The 27,017-nt window shown below is 37.8% G+C and overlaps 1 protein-coding gene across 2 annotated transcripts in view; it reads right to left on the bottom strand.

Moving 5' to 3' along the window:
* The window catches only part of AFG1L (AFG1 like ATPase), a 200,771-nt gene that overhangs the window by 34,436 nt on the left and 139,318 nt on the right, over positions 1-27,017 (bottom strand). For both annotated transcript variants that reach the window (XM_030316082.1, XM_032593233.1), the window contains exons 9-11: positions 24,516-24,598; positions 1,210-1,280; positions 853-953 (exon numbers count right to left, since the gene is read on the bottom strand). In XM_030316082.1, coding sequence (XP_030171942.1) covers positions 853-953; positions 1,210-1,280; positions 24,516-24,598 — 255 coding nt within the window. The remainder of the gene's footprint in view (positions 1-852; positions 954-1,209; positions 1,281-24,515; positions 24,599-27,017) is intronic.

Here is a 27,017-nt window from a genome sequence, read left to right as displayed (position 1 = left end):
TAATTCATTAGCTTGTAAGAAAAGTACTCATAAAATGGTGGGCAACTATAAATAAAGATTTTCTTCTTCCCACTCACTGAAAAATTCTTTCTTGAGTTGCCTAAAACTTAAGATAAGTCGGAGACTATTTACATGACAACTGAGGAATTATGCTTAAAGTTATGTATAATTTGGATTCTTCTCAAGATTTACAGTCAATAAATACATTGAATATCCATTGAGTAGTGACAATTCTAGAGCTTCTAAAAGACAGAATTCATACCTATAATGAAGTTACAATCCAGGTCTTTCTCACTGATATGAATGTGTGTGTATATATATACATTTTTTTCTCTGTTGAGTATATTATTATATAATATAGATGGCACAGTTATAGAAATTCACTTTCTTTGACCCTCACCCAAATAGGTCAGTCATGGCAATAACAGGTGGGCAATGGGACTGAGGGACAGAAATTCTTCTGTCCTACTTCCTTGGATCATGGTGGTATTACTTCATCTTCCTTGTTTCACATACTAATCTCACTTCAATTTAGAAAAAAAAAACATAATTCTCTTACGTTTGACTTTTACAGAACATTCCTAAAAGTGATTTTTGTTTTGCTTCCAGCAACAGTTGATAGTTCTCTCTGTATTTCTAATTTTGCTTTAGCATCCCTCTAAGTACAAATTTTGAGCCAATATCTATAAAAGGGACATGGCATATACAGATGAGTATTTCCCTTAATGAGACTTTTAAATCAGTTCTGACTCTGTGAATGGTATTTTAAAATCTGAAACAGGCAGAGAGGAAAATATGAAGTATTTTAACATGTGAAAAGGCCAATGAGTCTGGACGTGTCTGGATACTTACTCTCTCACACAGCTCTTCAAATGTGCAGTCGGCAACAGTTCCACAGGCTTTATTCAGCCGCAGCTCTCTGCCTTGCACTTTTAGAATCCTTGGTCTAGTTACTATGGGAACATGAACAAAGACTCAATCTTGTCTGGATAATTACTATAAAATTCATCTCTTACAGATAGGAAATGCATAGCTTGATGAATAATAGCACATGATTCAACACATAAATTAGACAAAATGCTGATACAATGACTGCCACTTGAGCGTGGCATCAACCCATATACAGCAATGGAACTTATTAATTGGTCAGTGGAGATTGGGCATTGTGTTCTAAATGTATTCTCTTTCAAGAGAAATTAACTTACGTACAATCATTTTGTTTCTGAGCCAGCTCATCAAACAACTTATCCATGACAGCCTCCACATCAGCTTCACTTGTGCTACAGTGAAAAGAATAATAGAATATGAAATTAATAACACTTGAAGCCAACATCAAACAGCTGCCTGAGCCTGCTTAGCTTTTTGCCCATAAAGAAAGAGAACAGGATGTTATGCTCTAAATACAAACATTAGATTTAGAATACACTTAAAAGCAGAGAATATTAACTCTCAGGTAGATGATTCTGCCTTATTTGCATACACTGAAAGACTTCTGTGCTTCTGGCTGTTTCCAGTAATGAGACGATACAGGCAGAGTAAATCCATTAATACTATGTGTACACAATGAGAAGAAAGGCTTCTGGCTCTCTCTTGCATGCAAAACAAGAGCAAATAGACAAGGCAGTCAAGCATCCAGCAAAGTATCCTTTGAAATCTCTACTGAGAGGGTACATGTGAAATTAAATATTGAAGCTGCTTAAAAAAAAAAAAAAAAATCAAGTCAAGCCACTGGCTGAGAGGATCAAACATCCAGAATTAAATGACCAGCTTCGAAATACCAACTTGATCTGCACATCAATAACTTTATCAGACTTCGAGTATAAGGACAATTATAGACCACACAGTTTCTCTCAAAAGTGTCCTTGTCAGAAATTCGAGAAAACTCTCTCCTTCTGAGATGCCTACCACTTGCCGGCTACTGGAAGTTAGTCTCATCAAAGAATCCTTTGTATTCTAATTACAAATCACCATATGGTTTAGGGAACTCACAAATACAAATGTGATAACACTATGGCCTTTTTTCCTGTCACTTTTTTTTTTAAAGAGAGATTTATAAATTAACTGTCAATAAAATAACCGGCAGAAAAAAATAAATGCTGTTAAAAAAAAAACTTCAAGTGCAAATATAAGTTTACGTCAACTCTACATACAACCTTATACAGGATAACTTGCCGATATGCTTAATTTTGACATACAAATCACTCTCACCTAGGTGTGGAAGCAATTAAACTCAATTCTGGACATCATCTCAATAAAGTCTTACTGAAAACTAAAATGACAAATTATTTTTTCTTTAGATTAAGTTTAAACAAAACTAAACTCATTCCTTCCCTGAGATAATTATCAGGTAGCAGGCATTTAACACACCAGCACCTAATTCTTTTTTTTTTTTTTTTTAATTTTTTTTTTTCAACGTTTATTTATTTTTGGGACAGAGAGAGACAGAGCATGAACGGAGGAGGGGCAGAGAGAGAGGGAGACACAGAATCGGAAACAGGCTCCAGGCTCTGAGCCATCAGCCCAGAGCCTGATGCGGGGCTCGAACTCACAGACCGCGAGATCGTGACCTGGCTGAAGTCGGACGCTTAACCGACTGCGCCACCCAGGCGCCCCACCAGCACCTAATTCTTCAACTGTTCTCCAGCAAATGCTTTTAAAACGCCATTTGCATTTTGTTATGTTATTATTCAGTTATTATGAAGGATATGGAATTGTCACATTCCATGTAATAACCATTCCACCTGAAAGGATCTTAAAAACATCATCTGCAACGGTTAACTTTGCAGGGGAAATGCTATTTGACTTAAGTAAGGCCTTGTATGACATCTGAGTAGGGTAGTATTGAAATAATAAAATGGCACTACAGAAAGTGATTATAGAGACAAAAAAACAACTTTAAAGGTAGAAAGAAATCACACAAGCCAATGTAAATGTCAACGCCCACACCAAGCACATGTATGTTTAGATGGGTTTGCCAACATTATTCTTGAGAATTCATTTAGAATTGTCTCCACGTTGTAATGGGCGTAAACACAACAACTGTTGGAGAAGCCAAAGCACTTTTTAAGGGATATAGAGAAGGAGCAAAGCCAAACACCAAGGATATCTGCTGGCTTGTAGAAAGTTAACTTCTCCTTAGGATAGGCATGTTACCCAACAGAAGGGGAGAGATGAATTTTGAAAAATAACCAAGGCAGAACACGATTACATTTCTAAAAGCATATTTGGTCAATAAATAATTGCTTGCAAATTTCATCAGTGGTGATTTCTGTTTTACTCTGCGCTCTAATATACTGTAACATTAAAATGAGGCTCACAAGGGGCGCCTGGGTGGCGCAGTCGGTTAAGCGTCCGACTTCAGCCAGGTCACGATCTCGCGGTCCGTGAGTTCGAGCCCCGCGTCAGGCTCTGGGCTGATGGCTCAGAGCCTGGAGCCTGTTTCCGATTCTGTGTCTCCCTCTCTCTCTGCCCCTCCCCGTTCATGCTCTGTCTCTCTCTGTCCCAAAATAAATAAAAAGCGTTGAAAAAAAAAATTTTTTTTTTAATAAAAAAAAAATAAAATAAAATAAAAAAATAAAATGAGGCTCACAAGACTTTAGTCAGGCCACATCTACATCATCTATGAAATTACTATACATGATTTCACTATAAGTGAAATGGCACACTGCATGTGAAATGTGAAATGTATATAATGTGAAATGATACAATTATTTTTATTATAGCAGTATCTTACAAAAATTCTATTATCATAAAAAGTTACTCAGAAATTATAACATGCAAAATAAAATTTTTTACTGCTGTAGTGGCCTAAAAATAAATGTTCACAAAACTAGTTCGTGTAATGTACAATTGAATAGACGGTTTTCCATCTAAGCCAATTTGTACTTGACCTCAGGGAGTGAGTTCTATTGACTGGCTGAAGGACAGGAACCTCAGCTTCATATTGTCTTAAAAACAGGAGGGGCTGGTATGCCTTTTTGGTTCTATTAGATGTATCCATGTGGGCACAAAATAAATGAGGATGATATGAAAGAAACCCTTACCAGAAATAAACTTATTCATAATTCCTTAACAGGTAATTTATAAGAAAACCTTAGTCTTCACCCTCAACCAGACCAGATTTCCCTACTTAAAAGGATGCATCAATCAGAGCTAACTTTTTTTTCACGTTTTTATTTATTTTTGAGAGAGGGAGAGAGAGAGAGAGAGAGAGAGAGAAAGTAGAGGAGGGGCAGAGAGGGCAGGGGGACAGAAGATCTGAAGCAGGCTCTGTGCTGACAGCAGAGAGCCCAATGCCAGGCTAGAACTCACAAACCATGAGATCATGACCTAAGCTGAAGTCAGACGCTTAACTGACTGAGCCACCTGTCAATAAAATAACCGGCAGAAAAAAATAAATGCTGTTAAAAAAAAACTTCAAATGCAAATATAAGTTTACGTCAACTCTACATACAACCTTATACAGGATAACTTGCCGATGTGCTTAATTTTGACATACAAGTCACTCTTACCTAGGTGTGGAACCCAGAACTAACCTTTTTTTAAAGGATGAGAATTAGAAGGGTGCCTGGGTGGTTCAGTCAGTTAAGTGTCCAACTCTTGGTTTCCACTCAGGTCATGATCTCATGGTTGGTGGAATCGAGCCCCATGTTGGGCTCTGCATTGACAGCATGGAGCCTGCTTGAGATTCTCTTTCTCCCTCTCTCTCTCTGCCCCTGCCCTCGCTTGTGCGCTCTCTCTCTCTCTCTCTCTCTCAAAATAAATAAATAAACATTAAAAAAAAAGATGAGAATTAGAAAAGTAAAAAGAGAAATTAAAACCTACCTATCCATATTAGTTTAAAAGATTCAGAGTTTTACTAATTATACAAGTTCATATCTGGTTTAAACATCTTTGAATATGCTTTGTAATTCTAGTAAAAAAATTTAGATGATTCTGAACTATTTCAATGTGCCACACAGGGAAGAACAAAAGCTGTATTTATTGAGCAACTATTATGTAACAGCTAATTTACCTATACTACCCCACCCTGCCATGCATGTAGTATGTGTTATTATCCCATTTTTACAGAGCAGAAAACTGACACTCAGAGAATTAAGTCACTTATCTAAGATCTTAAAACACAAAACTTTACAACAAAGTATTAGAAATAAAATAACAAAGTATTAGAAAACACAGTGGCAATATTTGTGGCATATTATCATAATAATGATTAATAATAATAATTAATATAATACCCCAACAGAAAAACTGATAAAGGACCTGAACAGACAAATTGCATTAAAAAATAGCTCAATGGGGTACCTGGGTGGCTTAATCAGTTGAGCATCCTACTCTTGATTTCAGCTCAGCTCATGATCTCACTGTTTGTGGATTCGAGCCCCGTGTTGGGCTCTGTGGTCAGGCTCTGTGCTGACAGTGTGGAGCCTGCTTGGTATCCTCTCTCTCTGGCTCCCTGCCCCTCCCCCACTCATGCTCACTCACAAGTGCTTGCATACACACCTTCTCTCTCAAAATAAATAAACTTAAAAAAAAATAGCTCTGTGGGCAAGAAGCCTATGTAAAATCATTCATTCTTATTAGTGATAACAAATGCAAAGTAAAATCATGAGACCTTACTCTTTTATCTAAATTGGCAGAGATAAGAAAAATACTAGAGCAAGCCTCGGTAAGGGGAAAACAGACCCTCTTCATTTACTGCTGGGAGGAGTATAAAATTGGTACAAGAGTTCAGGTAATACGTCCAGATAATACGTAATAAAAACATTAAAAACATGCAAACCATATCACACGGCTATTTCACTCATGAGAATTTCACCTATGGAAATAATAATGGTTAACAACTATATGGTTGTCCATTGTGACACCGCTAACATCAAAACAGTGAAAACATGGGGCGCCTGGGTGGCGCAGTCGGTTAAGCGTCCGACTTCAGCCAGGTCACGATCTCGCGGTCCGTGAGTTCGAGCCCCGCGTCAGGCTCCGGGCTGATGGCTCGGAGCCTGGAGCCTGTTTCCGATTCTGTGTCTCCCTCTCACTCTGCCCCTCCCCCGTTCATGCTCTGTCTCTCTCTGTCCCAAAAATAAATAAACATTGAAAAAAAAAAACAGTGAAAACAAATAAACAAAGAAACTAACGTCCCACAATGAGGAATACACTCACACAATGAAATATTACGCAGTGTTTGAGTACAACTTTTTCCTCTTGTCCTGAAACTGCAATTAAGGTCCAAAGATGATGGCTAGAAGTGCTTAGTGCCCCCAAGTGTCTAAAGAGAACCACCAATGTGCCACCAATGACTGGATCCAGACTCCTGTCCCCAGGGTTAAATAATGAAGAGAATCAGCCCTACTCCAAATGCTACCGTCTCTTCACCACACCACAGCATCTTTATAAGGAAGGGAAACGGGATCAGGAGTCATTGGTCTTTGTGTCTAGTATTTGTGATAAGACCCTTTTTCCTCCCTTCTTTCCCTTAGGACTTTTTCTCCTGGTTGGCTTCTAGTTTCATAGCATTGCGGTCAGAAAAGATGCATGGTATAGCTTCAATCTTTTTGAATTTTTTGAGGCTGGTTTTGTGGCCTAACGGGATCTATTCTAGAGAATGTTCCACATGCACTTGAAAGAATGTGTGTTCTGCTGTTTTAAGATGGAATGTTCCGAATATATCTGTTAAATTCATCTGGTCCAGTGTGACATTCAAAGCCACTGTTTCCTTGTTGATTTTGTTTAGATGATTGTCCATTGCCGTAAGTGCCTTCTCCTTAGGAAAGAAGAGGATGATTTACCTTCTCTCAAAGACAAGTGATGGGGGGGAAGGTTCTCTACAACAATCACTTGGAAAAATTAGGGTAGCCTGAAAGAAGAAAAATCTGGCATTGTTTGTTTGTTTGGACGAGTAGGACCTTGGTAGATTGAGAAATCAGAAGGTGGGAGATGGGACTGCTAAGCTAATAGGAAGCAAGCCAATTCTCACTAAAAACTCTCCAAAGGTTCAGCACTACTAGATATACTTGAAGATATCAGTCAGGCTGGAAACAGGGGCACTGTTGGAAAATAAGACAAAGACAGTTCTTTAGACTCCCTGCCTTTACCTGGATAGCAAGATTCCTCTACCTCCTCCATTCCAGCTGAAACTGATAAGTTTAGCATCTGGGTCCGTTTTAACAACGAAGAAAGGGGGAGAGACACCATACTGAAATCCTACATATTAAATAGCAAAACCAACAGTTCCTCCCTCTACAGCATCCAGAACCCTACCAGCCAAATTTCCACCCTAGGAAGTAGAAAGATTGGAGGAAACGCTCTGGAGGAAAATGAATAATCAAAAGAAAGACTTGTAAGATAGTGACATCGGGAATTCTTCCATGGAAAAATCTGACTTGCCACCTTGTTTACCACTGTCCAGTGAGGCATACCAATCAATAACACCCTATCCATAATCAGCTTTTTAATGCTTCAATCTTAAGTGTGAATGGACAACCAAGTATTTCTAGGCATTTAAGGAAAACCTCTAAGATAGAAGATAAAGACCAAAATAAAGAAATAGAAAAAAGGATATTGGAGGAAACAAAGAAAAATACACTCTAATACACCTAGAGAGAAGAAGATATTATATCCATAGAATAAAGAAGAATGCTGTAAACGGAAAGAACAATTAGCGCATATAAAAGAGCTCTAAATAGGACTGTTAAATAAAAAGTTCAGGAAAAGAATTAGAAGAAAAAGGTTGAAGTAATCTTCCAGAAAACTGAACAAAAGGAGTACAAAAAAACAGGAGACAGAGGAGAAAATAAAAGAATTAGAAAATAAATCCAGAAGGTCCAATATCTAACCAGGAGAAGCTCCAAAACCTATGGAGAAAAAAAAGCAGCAGCACTGAAAAAATAAAAATAAAATTTCCTAGAACAGAAGAACATGCTTGTCTAACTTGAAAGAGTCCAGGGGTACCTGGGTTGCTCAGTTGGTTGAACATCCGACGTTGGCGCAGGTCATGATCTCACTGTTCGTGAGTTTGAGTCCCTGACCCTTCACTGCTGTCGGCTCAGAGCCTGCTTTGGATCCTCTGCCCTCTCTCTCTCTCAAAAATAAACATTAAAAAAAAAAAAAAGTCCTGTGAACACTGAGCACAAAGAATGGGGGAAAAGGCTCCATTCCAAGGCATATTACCATGAAACTTCAGAAACCAGGAATACAAAAAGAATATTCCAAAAACTTCAAAAGAAAAAACAGTTTAAATATAAAAGGTCAAGAAACTGATTTGTATCAATTCCCATCAAACTTTGCAACTATAATAAGGGAAGCACAAAGATAATAGTATGCCATCTAAAATTTTCTAAAGGGAAATTATTGCCAAACTATCCATGCCCAGTCAAATTATTAATCAAGCAAAATAAAGATATTTTTGGACAGGTGATTTCTCAAAAAATCCATTTCCCACGCAGCCTTCTTTGTAAGATAGTAGAGGGTGTGCTCTCAGAAAAGCGAGAAGAGTTCTTGGTCCAGTAGAACCAAATAAGCACTTCCCCCAGTGACCCTCCTGCCCATGGCAGCTATAAACTCTAGACAAAAGAGAAAATAGGTAATCTGAAAGCACTGGACAGTGAACAGAAGCAGGCAGATTCTGGAAAGAACTGACACTTGGGAAAAGGGAAAAACACGGGGTGAATTACCCATTTTACAACTTTCAGACTGAAGGCAGTAAAGTTAGGACTGCTCAGGGCAACTAAAACTCCAAAGAAAACCTGCAGTCCTTCTGGCATGGAGAACCAGAGGAGAGTTGAGGGTAACCACACAGGTGGAAAATCAGGGGGCATCCCCGCAAAAAAGTGTTTCCAATTCCTGAAATCATAAGTTATTATGTATTCATCACAATATTTTATGCATTTTCAAATAATGTGTGTCCATAATAATAAACAGTGAATCATTTTTCTGTACAGGGTTTTACTAAAAGCTTCAGTTTCCTGTAAAAAAATAGCATAAAAATAAATTCATGACTTATCATGATTACAATATACTATGACATTTTTAGATATTTATACAGATTTGCGTACATTTATATATTATAATATATTATGCTGTATATTTCACCAACATAAAAATGATCTCTACTGGATATGCACTTTTGATAGTAGAAAATATTAAAAGGAAACAACACAGGGGCACCTGCGTGGCTCAGTCGGTTGAGCATTCGACTTCAGCTCAGATCATGATCTCAGGGCTGGTGAGTTTGAGCCCCGCGTTGGGCTCTGTGCTGACAGCTCAGAGCCAGGAACATGCTTAGGATTCTGTCTCCCTCTCTCTTTCTCTCTCTCTCTCTGCCTCTTTCTGCTCATGCTCTGTCTCTTTCCCTCTCAAAAATAAATAAACATTTAAAAATTTTTTAAAAAAGGAAACAACACAAAATAAATACAAAATAAAATTATTTTAAAAGTATCTCTAATATTTAATAGGTAAAAGATTTTTTTTAATTGAAGGTTTTTAAAACACATAGCATTAATCAGCCTCTCTAATAGATCTGATCTTTGCTGGTTGACAAATATTCCAGACATAGGAAAATGCCATTTTGCACTGATACTGATCAAATCATTATGAGCGTATCCTAAATTATTTTCAAGTTGGGTGTTAGGGTATCTATTGCTTTACATAAACTCATTTCCCTTATTAACATGTGTCTAGCTTCGTTCATTCAATTTATCTACTTAAAAGCCCTATCCCCAAACACAGTCCCACTGGGGGTTAGGATTCACCCATGGATTTGGGGAGGACACAATCCAGTCCTGAACAATGCGCATTTGGGTAGCTTACCATTCAGGACAACCATGAATAGCGCTATGTGGACATGCTAGCATGTGCCTTTTGGTAAACTTACGTGTACATGTCTGTTGGTTGTATACCTAAAATTGCTGCTCATAGGACATACCAATGTTCAGCTTGGTAAATATTGCCAGACACTTTTCCAAAATGGTTATGGCAGTTTACTCTCTTATGGGCACATACAGAAAGTTCTACTTGTTCTTCATCCTTGTCTACACTTGTTTTTTTTTTTCCCCATCTCTTCCATTGTAGTTGATTTTAGTGGACATGAATGATTTTAATGTAAGTTGCCTCAAATTATTTTTGGAAGTGGGTGGGGTTTAAAATACAAATATAATTAATCCAGTAGTTAATCCAGAAGCATTTGCTTAGTAAAATGTCATTATGATATACATAAAATTTAAAAACCATTCTTAAGGGGTGCCTGGGTGGCTCAGTTGATTGAGAGTCTGACTCTTGATTTCGGCTCATGTCATGATCCCAGGGTCACGGGATGGAGCCCTGTGTCAGGCTCCATGCTGAGTGTGGAGCCTGCTTAAGATTCTGTCTGTCTGTCTGTCTGTCTGTCTCTCTCTCTCTCTCTCTCTCTCTCCCTCCCTCCCTTCCTCTCTCCCTATCCCCCATTCACACTCTTTCTCTCTGAAATTAAAAAACAACAATTATTTTTAAAAACACTAAGATCTCTTGACTTTTTTAAGTAGGAAATTTCAAGAACATGACATTATTATAAAATTTCCCACCAGAGAAAATGACTTTAACCTCAAAATAGGAAAAGAAAGGTACTTATAATGGAGAAAAACTGGAGTAATGGGAATGAGTCTATGACTCCATCTTACCTAACAATCTATCCTCAAAAATACAACCATGCCTGTGAAGCTCCAACGAAGGAACAGGATCAGACAGTTTTCAAAAAATTAAGTGTTTGGGACACAAGACCTAATGTTGGCAATAGGTATATTCAGAAAACAAATGTACAAAAACTACTCAAGGATCTACGTTATACATAACTACAAACAGTGATTAAAATCAGACCTAAGTTACAAACATAATTAAAAGATATTCTACCCTAACCAGTCAAATTTGAAGAAGGTATAATACCTGGTAGTCAACAGCAGTTGCATGGAAAAGCTGCAGCCTAAAGATAGCACTAAATTAAATGATTTTTTTCAGCGTAAAAGGTAAGCTAAATTCAAAGTTTTCTTTCAGGGCTACAAGAATATCATGTCACATAGCAAGGAAGAAAACTTTCTCTTCAGCTTCGTGTAGTTCAATTTTAACCACAAAGTGCGATGTCTTAAGAAAGAGTGACGGGTTGGGGCACCTGGATGGCTTAGTAGGTTAAGCATCCGACTCTTGATTTCGGCTCAAGTCATGATTTCACAGTTCGTGAATTCAAGTTCTGCATCAGGCTCTGTGCTGACAGCGTGGAGCCTGCTTGAGACTCATTCTCTCTCTCTCTCTCTCTCTCCCTCTCCCTCTCCCTCTCCCTCTCCCTCTCCCTCTCCCTCTCCCTCTCCCTCCCTCTCTGCCACTCCCCTGCTCATGTTGTCTCTCTATGTCAAAATAAATAAAAACTTAATAAATAAATAAACAAACAAATAAAAGAGTGACTTGAGTAGCATGAAAATGATCAGGAGAAAATGCAGAAATTAAGCTCAGGTGCTATGAATTGTATCCCTCCGGTAAAACAGACACATAAGCTCCTACAACTGAGTAGGGATAAAGAATTTAAGTGACTTCCTTCAATTCTAGGTAATTGCCCCACCAGTGGGATGCTACTGTATGCCAGCGTTTGGGGCAAATAGGATGCAAAACAGAAAATCTGCCCACAGATGATCAAAAGTCAGAGAATTAAAGTCATTTCTGAAGAAAAAGCAAAGTCATTCTTTCCAGATGATTTTTTTTTTGGGGGGTGGGGGTGGAGTGTACACAGGGCCCAGGCAGAGCCCAGACTATTTTTCCTTTGTTCTATAACGCCCTGGTAAAATCCACCCATTTCATTGCTTCTGTCACTTTTTGTTAAGCGTGGAAACTGCAGTGGAGGGGCAGGTTTCTACTTTGTGCTAAGTAGTACTGCTGTGTCTTTAAGTCAGAAAAGCCCTGGAATCGACCACTGTTTCGTTGCCAGAAAATCTGGCATGAACTCCTACAGGAAACCTGTGAGTACAGTACCCTGGATTAAAAGCCTGATTGCTTTGGAAGTATGAGAACCATGATTTATTTTTCCATATTAAATTAGTAAACAGAAAGGAAAGTAATCAGTCATTCCAATTTTAAGAAAATTTCTATAGCGGAAATCAGGCATTCAACAAAAAAACTTGGAGAAATAGAACATGTCAAAAAAGACCTTATTATTGCTGGATCATTTGAAATTCTCAACTAAAATTCCAAAAGAAGTGGAGGTTTCTAGAAGAGGGTCACACATGAATTTAAATGGAAATTAATTTCTTCAAGAACCTCCCACTTCATTAGGATTGACTCAGAGGAACAGAATGCTACCCACACTTTGCCCCTTTATCCCCTTTTTAAAATCAACAGCTTGTTAGGGTATCAACAAGTAGAATAGGGTTGGCTTTCCTTGGTCCCTCTCTCTCCATGTTCTCTATTCCAGAGAGCCAAAGTTGATTCAACGAGGGAGAAATTTCCCCTTCCTCTTAGAGTTCTTGTGCCAAACTTCCCTGGCAGTGAGCCTTCTCACTCTACTGATTCCTTGTGTATTCATGCTGTACAGCTCTTTGTGCTCTTACCAAACATAATCTGGGGCTGGAGGCAGGTCTAAGATTAAGTTGGTTTATATTTGCCTTAATATAAAACAGACTTGGTTGCATTTCAAATCCTGTAGGTTTGTTTTACATAACGGAATCAGTTGTTAGAATGGATTTTGTCCTAGTATTTATCTTCTCAATCACTCAAAGGCTTAATTGACTGTTCAGAGATCCATTTCAATCTCTAAATTTCCCACCATTCTCACTCACCTGGAGAGTAACTTACCGGTTCCATTAATCTTGACCTGTGTCTAATGCAGAAAGTGGGACCTAGCACCTTTCGCTCTCAAATTCCAGACCTTGACCCCCTCTTCTCAGCCCCAAACTCCATATAAAATTTCTACTAAATCTAAATATTGCATTTCCCCACAAATAAGTCAGTGGTGTAACATGCAGACCTGCAACTTGGTAGATACAATAATATTTCCTTTTCATAAAATTTAAGAAAAGCTAGAATGACTGAAGATTACAAAAATAAATAAATGAAAACGAGGAAGAAGCTAGGGAGCAAAAAGCTCTGACTCCTCTTCAGGAGAAGAAAACGGTCCTATCCATCTGGGAAAGGGAGGACAAGGGAGTTTTAACAGTTCAAAAAGTACACAGCAAGGAACTAAAGACCAAGGACTTTTGCCAGATCAGCTTTCCTAATGTTGAAGAATTCCTTTATACACATGTAATCTATTTGAAGATGAAAGAAAAAAGAATATAAGAATTCTATGGAAATCTAAGAACTTTATTCTATACTTTTACAGGTATAAGCATACATATAATTTACTCGTGTACACATTGTGTATATAGCTTATTTACACTTTACTAGATGAATACAGCCATATAGTTGAATACTTTGTCAGTCTGTTTAGCTGGAAATGGTGGGCCAGCTCTATTCTGGTCCTGTCTGGCCTGCGGAAAATAAACACTGTGATATGCTATTGTCAAATTACCATTCAATAAAAGAATGGAAGATAACAGTTATGCTGAGCTGACTGATGGAATCTGATACCAAAGTCTATACAAGATGAGCTTCTTTTGCTGCTATACCACTTTTTAGGAGGTATTTCAAACATTTCCAAATCTTTGAAATTGTTAATTCAGTACTCCCTAAGTTAATAAAAGATTAATAAATATTTAAGTGCACATCTAAATTATGTCAAAAAGGACAATTTTGTGATTTTAACAGACATAATAGCCTACCTATGTCCTACAGGATATAAAGCAGAAAGTTGTTGTTACTTACTAATATACAATTATAAGTTTATAATGTCACAGAGCCTTACTTATTCATAAAATATCAACAGGGGTTCTTATAAGAAAGATATTGTACATCTACTTTTGAGAACCAACTATATTCCTCCACCATAGAGCACTTTTTCCTATAGGTGGCCTGAGAATACAGACTTATTACCATTATTGGCCTTTTAATCTCAAAACATATAGTAGCATACAGTGCTTCATTTTGAATTTGAGACATTTCAGTTTGATGAAACTTTATACTTCTCAGAGATAAATAGCTCTTCACTAAAAGAAATACAAAAAAAAAATAGTGAAAAAAATAAAAGATTAAAATTTACACTAAAAATATTCACTTAATGTAAAAACAGTAAAAGGAAGAACCAACAAACAAAAAAGGCATGAAACATAAAGTAAAAGAGCAAGTGTAAATCCAACTATATCAATAATACTATAACTTGTGAATGGATTAAACAATTCAGTTGAAAGGCAGAGACTGTGCATGAATAAAAAGCAAGATCCAACAATATATTGTCTATATGAGGTATGCTTTAGGTTTCAATATGCAACTAGGTTGAAAGTAAAAACACAAGAGAAAAAAAACGTATCAACACAAAGAGCAACCACTACTAACATTAGACAACACAGACTTTATTTTTTTATTTTATTATTTATTTATTTTTTTTTTTTTTTAAATTTTTTTTTTCAACGTTTATTTATTTTTGGGACAGAGAGAGACAGAGCATGAACGGGCGAGGGGCAGAGAGAGAGGGAGACACAGAATCGGAAGCAGGCTCCAGGCTCTGAGCCATCAGCCCAGAGCCCAATGCGGGACTCGAACTCACAGACCGCGAGATCGTGACCTGAGCTGAAGTCGGACGCTTAACCGACTGAGCCACCCAGGCGTCCCCAGACAACACAGACTTTAAAACAAAAAATGTGATTTGAGATTAAATAAACTTCAATACATAAGGATAAATATAACAATTACAAACATATGCACCTAACAACTGAGCCCCAAAATACATGAGGCAAAAACTGACATAAGTGAAGGGAGAAATAGACAGTGTAGCATAATAGTTGGGAGACTTGAATATCCAACTTTTTTTCAACTTTTTAATTAAGATTTTATTTTTAAGTAATCTCTACACCCAATGTGGGGCTTGAACTTACAACCCCAAGATCAAGAGTCACATGATGTACAGAGTGGGCCAGCCTGGCGCTCCCAACTTTCAATAAGAATACAACAATTAAGGAGAAGATCAAAGGAAATATAAAACTTAGAATACAACTGGGGTGCCTAGGTGGCTCAGTCAGTTAAGCGTCCAACTTTGGCCTAGGTCATCATCTTGCAGTTTGTGAGTTCGAGCCCCGTGTTAGGCTCTGTGGTGACAGTTCAGAGCCTGGAGCCTGCTTCAGATTCAGTGTGTGTCTCTCTCTCTGTCCCTCCCCTGTTCATCCTCTCTCTCTCTCTCTCTCTCTCTCTCTCTCTCAAAAATAAACATAAAAAAAAGAAAAACTTAGAATACAATATACACTAACTAAACCTAACATACATCTATACAAACAATCCACTCAATTACAGCAGAATACACATTATTCTGAAGTGTATATGGCACATTCTGAAGGAAAGATCATATCCTAGGCCATAAAGCAAGCCTTAATAATTAAAAAAGGTTAAATTAGGGGCGCCTGGGTGGCCCAGTCAGTTAAATGTCAGACTTCAGCTCAGGTCACAATCTCACGGTTCATGGGTTCGAGCCCTGCATCAGGCTCTGTGCTGACTGCTCAGAGCCTGGAGCCTGCTTTCCATTCTGTGTCTCCCTCTCTCTCTGCCCCTCCCCTTCTCACACTCTGTCTCTCTCTCATGGCAATAAACATTTTAAAAAATGTTTTAATTAGAAAAAAGAGATTAAATTATATGAAGTATGTTTTTCAATCACAATGGAGTAAATTAGAAATAACAGAAAGGTATTTTGGAATCACAAATATATGAAAATTAAACTGTACACTCCTAAATGAAACAAGTGGGGAAAAGAAACAGAAATCAAAAAGAAATTAGAAAATACTTTGGGGGCGCCTGGGTGGCTCAGTTGGTTAAGTGTCTGACTTACTCTAAACTCTGAAGCAACCACAAAAAAAAACAACAAGCTAATATAAGATATAAAATGGAATCTTAAAAATAAAACAAGTCAGAAAAAGAGGTAAATGGGAAGAACAGAAAAAATAAATGGCATATTTAAACCCAACCATAGCAATAATCACATTAAATGTAAATGGTTTAAACAACCTCATTAAAGGAAGAGAATATCAGGGCACCTGTGTGGCTCAGTCAAGCATGTGACTCTCAGTTTTGGTTCAGATCATGATCTCACAGGTTTGTGAGATCAAACCCCACATTGGGCTCTGCACTGACAGCATGGAGCCTGCTTGGGATTCTCTCTCTCTCTCCCTCTCTGCCCCTGCCCCACTTGGGCTCTCTCTTTCTCAAAAAGAAACATTAAAAAAAAAAAAAAGAAAGAGAATGTCAGATTACATAAAAAATAAATTCCCTACCATGTATTGCATACAAGAAACATTTTAAGTATAATGAGACAGACAGGTTGCAAGACAAGGATGGGAAAAGATAGATCACATAAATGCTAATTTTAAAAAGCTGAAGTGGCTACACTGATACTAAGCATAGACTTCAGAGCAAGATTTATAGAATAGGCAATCAACTGCTGGTGGGAATGCAAACTGGTGCAGCCACTCTGGAAAACAGTATGGAGTTTCCTCAAAAAGGTAAAAATAGAACTACCCTATGACCCGGTAATTGCATTACTAGGTATTTATCCAAAGGATACAGGAGTTTTGATTTGAAGGGGCATATGCACCCCAGTGTTTATACTAGCACTATCAACAATAGCCAAAGTACAGAAAGAGCCCAAATGTCCATAGACTGATGAATGGATAAATACCTGCGCGCGCGCGCGCATGCACACACACACACACACACACACACACACACACACAATGGAATATTACTCAGCAATCAAAAAGAATGAAATCTTGCCATTTGCAACAATGTGGATGGAACTAGAGTGTAATATGCTAAGCGAAATAAATCAGAGAAAGACAAACATAAGATTTCGCTCATATGTGGAATTTAAGAAACAAAACAGATGACCATGGGGGAAGGGAAGCAAAAACAAGATAAAAAAAAGAGAGGGAGGCAAACTATAAGAGACTCTTAAATACAGAGAACAAACCGAGGGTTCCTGGTGGGGTGTTGTGTGAGAGGATGGGATAGGATAAATGGACGAGAGGCATTAAGGGGGGCACTTGTTGGGATGAGCACTGGGTGTTAAATGTTAGCGATGAATCACTAAATTCTATTCCTGAAATCATAGTTACATATATGTTAACTTGGATTAAAAAAAATCCTAATGTTATCATCTTTGTGGATGTTATATTAAGTATATATTACAGTAACTACTTTAATTGCTCTTATTGCTTTTTAAAATTAATAAATTAAAAAACATAAGTCAAAAAGAAACAAAAAACAAAACAAAAAAGAATTAGTTAGAATGGAGCACCAAATGTTGTATGAAGTGTTGAATCACTATATTGTACACCTGAAACTAATATTACACTGTATGTTAACTGGAATTTAAGTAAAAACTTTAAAAAAATAAAAAGAAAGGGGAAGGAGAAAAACAAAGAAAAGGCAATCAACATATGTATAGAAAAATCATCAAATGTTTGAAAGCTAAACAACACATTTTAAAACAATCCATGGGTCAAAGAATAAATCACAAGGGAAAACAGGACATACTGAAATGTATGACATGCAATTAATATAGTACTCAGAAGAAAATTTATAGCATTAAAATGCTATATAAAAAGAGCAGGGGGTGCCTGGGTGGCTCAGTTGGTTAAGCAGTCAACTCTTGATTTTGGTTCTGGTCATGATCTCAAGGTTCATAAGATGAAGCCCTCCATAAGGCTCTGCGCTGACAGTGTGGAGCCTGCTTAGGATTCTTTCTCCCTCTCTCTCCGTCCCTCTCCCGCTCATGCGCATATGCACACTCTCTCTCACTCTCAAAATAAATAATAAAAAACTGAAAAAAAAGGACAAAGTTTTAAAATCAAGGACTTAAATTTCTATCTTTAAAAACTAGAAAAAGAAAAGCAAATTAAATCCAAACTAAGCAGAATAAAATTAATAATAAAGAGAAATGCCAAAATCAAAGAAATAGAAAACAGAAAGCAATGGAGAAAATCAATATAACAAAAGCTGTTTCTTTAGAATCAAAAGAATTAATAAAATTCCTGCTAGTACGATCAGAAAAGATAAGATTCTGTATCTTTTTTTAAAAAAACTTTATAATGGAAAATTTCACACATATACACATATAGAGAGAGTAGTATAATAAACTCAACATAAACAATCACCCACTCAACTCATAGCCAATGTTGTTTCATCTAAACCACTTCCCTCCCATAATTCTCTCACCCTGGATTATTCTGAAGCAAATCCCACAGACTGTATTATTCTATCTGTAAATATTTTAGTTCATGAATATGATGACCTCATAAGTGTATAAACCGATATGTTCTGTGTTATCATGTTACAAAGGAATAAAGTTTAATCTGTAAACGTCAAAAATGTCCCAACCATCTTCTTCCCTTCCCCAGGCTTAAGGATTAGCCACATCAACAATCTTAACACCATGAAGGTAGTTTCTCTAACTGCCAGAGGGAGAAATTCTGTTCCTTACCCTTTAAGGAACAGATTTCGGGAAGGCCTAGTGTCTGGTCTTGATGAAGGATTAGAAACTGAGCTTTGATTCACACTGATTGACAGTGAACATTCAGGCATATCCTAGAGTTTGCACTTGGTCGCTGTACCTGGTGAGCAGCCTTGTACAATAGCCAGAGTCTCCACAACAGTCAGGATTCACCAGGAGGGTGTAAGCCTCCCTGCTTCCCCCCCACCCCACCAACCCAAGAATGACAAAGGTGACCTGATGGGATCTTTGTCCTTGTCAGCTACTGGGCCCTCACATGTCAAAAAAACTTACAACTTCAAATGAGAATATGCTATGTCATCCTCTGTTTTTGTGCAACTATCACCACATGGATATGTTTCTGTAGCCTTTGCCACTAAACAAATGTTATATTCTTGAACTATGTAGTGTTTTCCCTTCAATACTATCAATACTCCATTGTGACACCATGAAAACTAGTGTCGGAAGTAGGAATAATATGAATGTAGAAGACTCTAAAAGACACGTGAAGAGTATTCAGGGAACTAAAGGGAAAAGAATACAGTGGGCCCATATCTGGCACTGGACTATAAAAACTTACAGATGATGAGAGAAAAACTGTTTCAAAGAAGGATGTACACAACATGCTATTGGGACTCTGGGCAGTCAGGTACATGAAACTGAAACAAATTACAGTCTAAAAGGAAAGGAGCTAGACTTAACAGTTTTTACATTGCTTCTATTGGCAGATGTTTTAGAGGGTCTTCAGTGGGAATTGGAACAGGAAATGACTGGGTTGGTACTCTAACCTGGTAAGAAAAACTAAGACTGACACTGTAAATTCCAATGTCCAAGACAGAGACACCTGGAATGGTAATGATGGGGAATGAGGAGAAGGTCCCAGGATGTCCTAGAGACTGTGAAGTAGAAGGTGGCAACTTCCCAGACAGAAGAGAACTCTCTGCCAAAATTGTAGGCATGAAAAGATATGACAACAGAGCTAAGAAATGTTTTCAGTTTTCACTGATCTGGTTCTCTCAGTTGAGGGAAGAATGTGTAGGGACTATCACAGGCAAGAAATATGAAGTTTTTAATCGCAGGGAAGTATGTTTTAACATGTGTGAGCACCAGTCTTTGTTTTCACAGACCCTTCTCCCTCAAACAGAGCTGTAACCTTAAAGCTGTGTGGTTTGGGGTGGCAAACTCTTTTTTTTTTTAATGTTCAAAATATATTCTCAAAAATTATTTTCTATTTGGGATAAATATTTCCCAAGAGGGAGATTAAGAGTACTTGAGTCATGAAATGTCTATTGGTAAAAGAAGAAACTTCTTTTCGAAATAGGTTCAAAAGAAAGATAAATACATGTACTATATTAAGCCAGGTAAAAAATATGTGAATATTTGGGCTTTGCCTAAAAGTTGTAACATATTTTTCATCATTTCAATATGATCCATAGCTCCCATAAACATGAAAGTGAGATGGTTTTGAGACAATTTAATTAAAATATTAAATAAGTGAATAATGTGGCTAGATATAATTTCTAGAAGTGGTGGATGATTTGGTGGATAGGAGCCAAAAGAAATGAAGGGAGAAAGCCTAGCTTCTTTAAGGTTAAAAGTCTGGTTAATGTCCCCTATTGGGAGAAACGGTCCTCCACGGGTCTCTCACTCACCTGTACATTTTGCTAAGCACACCAAGAATGCGAGGCCCTGAACATTTCTCAAGGTTGTGTTTGGCACGAGAAACCTTAAGAAATGAGGCAATGTCTCCCTTGACACAAAAAACAGGCTTGCTTACTTCTGGTTATAACATGGTAGGTTCTCCAAGCTCAGAGTTCCTCTACTATAATACAGTTCACTGCCTAAACAGGTATTTATCTGGGCCCTTGGCAAAATTCCCCATGCTCCCCACAATGGGACTACAGGGCAAGGAGGGCACTAACCAACACACAACATGCTCTCTATGACAAGGGCAGTAAAATCCTTTGTCTCTGAACCGGCCTCTAGTATCTTCTGTCAGCATCCACGAAACCATACCAGGCAAACGTATTAGCCGTTAAGTAGGATAAAATCAAATTCCAGACCCGTTACTTTCTCCCCACCCCTTTTGGTTCAGTTTAGAGTCTTCCACTGAGGCCATGGCCTCTGTGCTGGGGGTGGGGTGTTTGTACGTGAGTGTGACAAAGATACGATGTTTGAATAGGAACCCACTCGCCACTCCCAACCCTAGTTTCTTCAACAGACTTAGAAAAAAGAATCTATACTACTCAGTTCCTGAATGAAAAAAGCAAAAGAGAGAAAGAATGAGGGAGTCGAACATGATCTGACCTTCTCTAGCCATGAAAAACCGTTAACTCCTCACAGATGTGACAGCAAAATAGCCTGGGGCAGCATCCCATGTACCCCTCGGCAGTGGTGTTTCCTGTCTGAAAAGAGATGCTCGTTGCATATAAAAAATGATAACCTCACTGTCGCTAGCTCCTAAGCAGAGAGCTAATCTGAAGCACTAAAATTCTCTGGAAGGCATGGGATAGGGCCACCCTTGGTAAATACCAGGCAGTTCAAAAACATTACTGGCCTAAGCCCCCACCCAAATACAAACAGGAAGCCCAATGCTTAGTCGACCTGTTTGGATTTTGGCAGACCATATTCCACACATGGGATTCCTATTGAGCCCAATCCACCAAGTAACCAGGAAGAGAATGGCTTTGTGATCATCTCTGGGGTAAGCATGCAATTCTCACACAATGAAAACTTGGGACAACCACAGGTGTTTTAATTTCTGCAAAAGTTCATATATCTGGACTCAAGCTTCCTATCATTTGTAACTTGCTAAATTTGAAGTTTCTGAGTTTATTTTATAGAAGATTAAAAACTTCTTTGGATGGGTCCAAAACATCTGGAACTTATTTATAAAGGTACTGGAAGATTTCTACATTTAATTGATATAAAACTACAACTGAAATAGATTACATACAAACACATAATGTCTTACAGGAATTAGTTCTTGTGTAACCCAGACAATATTATGAACCATAAAAAGTGTTCCATGTCAGGGGTGCCTGGGGGGCTCAGTCCGTTAAGCATCTGACTCTTGGTTTCAGCTCAGGTCATGATCTCATGGTTCGTGACTTTGAGCCCCCGACGGGATCTGTGCTGACAGAGCGGGGCCTGCTTGGTATTTTGTCTCCCTCTCTCTCTCTCTGCCCCTCCCCCGCTTGTTCTCTATATTTCTATCAAAATAAATAAAAAATAAACTTAAAAACATATATATTAAAAAGTGTTCCATGTCAACTTTTGGGATAGTTTTTAAAATCTCTGGTAATTCTTGGTATTATTTGGATTGTGTTTGTTTGAGGACATTTTGAATCAGCTTTTTGAAAGTTAGACTAATAAAATACTGAATTAATGAATATTTCTATTCAATTAAAAATTATATATAGGATTTTGCTTGTATGAAATTCTGAGACAGTGCTTGGTGTTCCCCTGGGGGAAGCTAGAATTCTGTTTTTCTTTTTAGGCAGTTGGGGGGCCAGTGAGATTGACAAAGGAGGAGTCTGAACTTGTATATATAGGAATGAGTACCAGATGTTCAGAGAGAGGGTAATAAAGAGAAACACATTCTATAATAGGACAATATATAGCATGGTACATTAAAAACCTGCTATGTGGGAACTAATTTGGATGTAAATTTTAAAAAATTAAAAATAAAATTAAAAATAAGGAAAGAAAGAAAGAAAGAAAGAAAGAAAGAAAGAAAGAAAGAAAGAAAGAAAAGAAAAAAAGAATAAAAAAATAAAATTAAAAAAAACCTGTTATGTGGGAAATTAATAAGTTTCCCTATAAGAACAAGATCAAAAGTGGGACGCCTGGGTGGCTCAGGTGGTTGAGCATCCGACTTTGGCTCAGGTCATGATCTCACAGCTTACGGGTTCGAGTCCCATGTCAGGCTCTGTGTTGACAGGCTCAGAGCCTAGAGCTTGCTTCGGATTTTGTTTCTCCCTCTCTCTCTGCCCTTTCCCCACTCATGCTCTCTCTGTCTCTCAAAAATAAACATTTAAAAAAAATTTTTTTTAATTAAAAGCAAAAAGGAACAAGATCAAAAGAAACCTAATTAAGTCAGAAATGTTAACATGACCCTAGGAAATTTTCTTTTACTCTGTCATGAAAGAAGTACTACATAAGGGCTCATGTGAAACAATATAAATTACATTCCTAGCACCCTGTCTTGGTATCTAATATTATTCTCCCACTTCTGAGATGATTTTAATTCCTGATTCTCCTCAGGAACACATATCTGCCTTACCCTCTGAGTGAGGTGTGCCTCTAGACTCTTTATTTTTGGTTATCAGATTATGGTGAAGCCCTTTTGATAATAAATGCATGAACAAAATCTACCTTCCCTGAGGATTAAATGAATTTATATATTTTTAAGAAAGTTGATCCAGAGTTTCATTCCTGGACTCTGAGACATTGTTAGATATCGTTTTCCTCCAATGTATGTTTTAAGTACAAACCTGAATTTCATTGTGTTAAAACTGTATTTTATCAGGAAAAGGAAGAGGCAGCCTTCGAGAGAAGGTCAGAGAGAAAATGGCCACGCTCCAAATAAAAGCAGCTTTCCACCTCCTGTCAATTCCACCAAGACCTCTCTAGCATAAACAAATTTCATGATTTAGACTCTTACCTAAGGAATTTCCCATTAGGAAAATGCTTTAATTCTTCCACATAAGGATACATTTTGTAGGAAAACAGGGAACAAGGATTACCTCCTTTGAAAAAGAATGCAGAGAATAATACGATACTAATTTCTAAGTACCACACAATCTGGAATATCACGAAATAGATAGCAAGGAATTGGGGAAAGATTGCAAATATCAGAAAAATTTAAAAACCAGAAAACACAAACATGAAAGAAACAGAGGGGGGAAAAGGTCCAAGTTAAAGCAGAAAAAAAGTGCTGTAAGAATTTTTAAATATTATAAAGTACTTTAAAGACAAAGTACTTAAGGGCACATGAAGAACCTCCTATAATAATCATCAGAATCTGAATAATAAACTGAAATAGTTCCCCTCGGTACACTGTAAAGTATGCAATTTTAATTATGTGATTTTTCCAGCTAATTTCTACTTCAAAAACAGTAAAGTACTTCTGCTTACAAGGTGGCAGAGACAAGAACTTTTCTGAACCTCTCATATACACATTGTCATCAAAATTTAAATGAGGAGAAACATGCCTTTGAGTTAAATCACAATTAGCCCTCAGACAGATCTGTTTTTTGAAAACCCACTGTGTGCCAAACACTGGTGGCCTGCACTAAACAACAGTTTATGTTTGTAAAGCACTTGTCCCTTTTCAGGTTCTCACAAATGACATTTTAAAACCAAGTATTTGTTTTCCAGCATTAATAGCACATGCTGAATGCATCTATCATTATAAATTGCCCCTACTCAGGAAAGTCTTAGTTTTCAAAAGATAAAATATATCCTGATTTTACTTGTGTATATATGTTTTACATAGTTGTGCATGGAAGTCAATCAACAATGATAAATACAAACAGATTGTCCAACAAAATAAAACAACAATTTTTGGGGAAAAGAAATGGCACATTTGTCAGGAGATATCCACAAATAATTAATTACTTTCACACAATAAAGATGTTCCCTTAATACCACAGTCTCATAAGAGGATTCTCATTACTTCCTAACCATCTGTCATCACTCCTCCCCAAAAAACTAATTAGGGTTTCATCCAATCACACATTATAAATCATGCAAATGTGGATGGCAAAAAACACAGTTTAAAGAAGTTAACATTATAACATTTTCTATTTTAAAAATCATGGGTTTCAGAACTAGCCTTTCAGGCTTTAATAATTACCCTGCTTATTTTTCTCATCTTTTCCTGATTAATTATTAGATAATAAATTTAGAAAATTGAACTTAAGAAACTTACAGATAGTAGAGTTTTCCTGCAGCAGGAAGTTCCCTTTTCCGGTAATCTATCCCAGAATCTAGCTGGACAGTCTTACAGTATTCCTACAATCCAAACACATAAATATCTTCTTAAACAAGTGGTGCCTTAGAATTATGATCTCTCTGCTATCCTTTTCCTTTCTTAAAATTTTTAAAATTTTTCCTCAATAAAACAATGAATTTAGGACAAAACAATGTAAGTCATGGAAGATTCATAAAAGTTGAATATTAAGTATATATCAAGCCCCCAAAAAATCAGTTCAAGAAAGTTAAGATTTGCAGCATGCCTTTCTGAAAGTTTGCTAAAACAGTGCTATCAGCAAACTCCCCACATAACTGCATTCCATTAAAAAAATTAATTTTTTAATTAAAATTTTTTTATAATTTTATTTTTTTTAATTTAAAAAATTTGTTTAGGTTATTTATTTTTGATACAGAGAGAGCACGCGCACAAGTTGGGAAGGGGCAGAGAGAGAAGAGAGGGAGACACAGAATCTGAAGCCGGTTCCAGGCTCTGAGCTGTCAGCACAGTGCCCAACGTGGGGCTTGAAATCATGGATCATGACCTTAGCTGAAATCAGACACTTGACCAACTGAGCCACCCAGGCGCCCCTCATTAAAAATTTTTAAATCCCAATTTCTGTTACCAGGAAATAAGGAGCTACAGGCTATCAAAAAGAATAACTCATGGGTCTCCAGCACCACAAAGGGAGAGAGTTGGGCCAGAACATTAGTATCCACAATTTAAAGCAAATGATCATATTAAAGTGATGCTGTATGTATACCTGACCTTCACTTCCAAATGACTGCCACCGCCCTTGTCCCTTATTAGTCCCCTTTCCAGTCATCAATGTCATTAGAGTGCTTTCCAGTAGACACCTTCCTTCACCCTGAGTCCCATTCTTCTATTCTCCCTATTCTTTCCTTTCCATTACCCCAGGTTGCAAATGTGCATGGAAACTCATCACACACACACACACACACACACACACACACACACACCCTGAAACTCCTACTCTAGAAGCTTATGAACTTTTGCTACACCTATCTTGGTAAACCGGCTTTCTTTTAAGGGGGAAGAGGGGACAAATATATATTTTATACACACACACACACACACACACACACACACACACACACTCCAGTAGAACAATGGTGAGCAAAGGTTTTCAGAACAAATCAAGAAACATTTACACGTTGAACTTTTTGTTTTCATCCAAAATGAAAACTGCTCTATGAAAATTCATGAGGAAAAAATCATATTTTAACAATTTCATTACTTTTACTAGTGAAAAACTGCTTTTTGGGGGCCAAGGTAATTGTGGCAAACTGTATTTTCCAAAGATGGCTGCAACTGTCTCTCCATCCCAAAATATTGGGATGTTGATATTCCAACCATCAAGAAGTGGGGGCTATGCTCCCCGTCCCCTGAATCTTGTGACTACGATAAGATGATGCTATGCAATAATATCTGATGTGACCTTCAAGGCAGCTTCTTCCTTGTTAGCTGGGACACTTGCTCTGGAACCCTGACCTGCTAGGTAAGCATCAAACTACCTGAAGGCAAGCATGCCAGAGAGAGCTTATAGCAGCCCATACAGAGACGCGACCTGGAGAGACCCTGAGAGGACAGGAAGACAGAGGTGTCTGATCCAGCTGTTCCAGTTGTTGTCACTATAGTACTAAACGAGCCAGAATTGCCAGCTGAGCTTTTCTCAAATCCCTGATCCACAGAAACCAGGAAAGATAATGAAGCAATATTATCTTAAGCCTCTAGGTTTTTCAGTCATTAGTTACACAGCAGTAGATAATCACAACAGTCATATCTGGGGATGCTGGAAATGTAGCAACATTCTTCTCTGAAATTGCATCCTGGGTTGAACTGCTATCCAAGAGCTGAGGGCTGTTTATCATCAGCACTATAGGCAAGAGATTGTACACAGTGGTAATGAGAATACATTTCTCCTCCTCCTATGCTGCAGCTGCTAAGTGGCTCAAGAGAGTAAGATAGGGTAATCAACAATCCCCCTGGGACTGAGGGGCTTCCCCATGACTGATAGGCTTTTCTGGATGCAGGACTTTGGGTGCTAACACCAGGACAGTCCTGGTCACCTTAGGAATAACCCAGAAATCTGAGCTAGAAGGCTGGAGTATTTTGATTTATATATTAGCAATTGTGAATTTGTTTAGGGATTATTTTATGTCCACAAGAAGAAGGTATTCCCCTGGGGAAGTCTTCAAAGCTGAGCTTTTGAACTCTACCCGTGGCGAACAAGCCCTGACCCTAACAAAGTCATACCACGCTACAATGCTAGACTCATGCAGCCAGTTGGCCTCCCCACACAGACATCCCTAACTTGCCATTCCAAGTTGCTCAAATCCACTCCCCAGGTCTCACTCTCAGGACTCAAGCCCCATAACCCACCTAACCAGAAAGGAATATGGTATTGTCAAATACATGGACTCTCCTCTTGCCTCAGAT

Source organism: Lynx canadensis, chromosome B2 (assembly GCF_007474595.2).
Source record: "Lynx canadensis isolate LIC74 chromosome B2, mLynCan4.pri.v2, whole genome shotgun sequence".
NCBI classification, from domain to species: Eukaryota; Metazoa; Chordata; class Mammalia; order Carnivora; family Felidae; genus Lynx; species Lynx canadensis.
The sequence above is the reverse complement of the archived record's forward strand: the minus strand, read 5'-3'. Positions and strand labels throughout refer to the sequence as shown.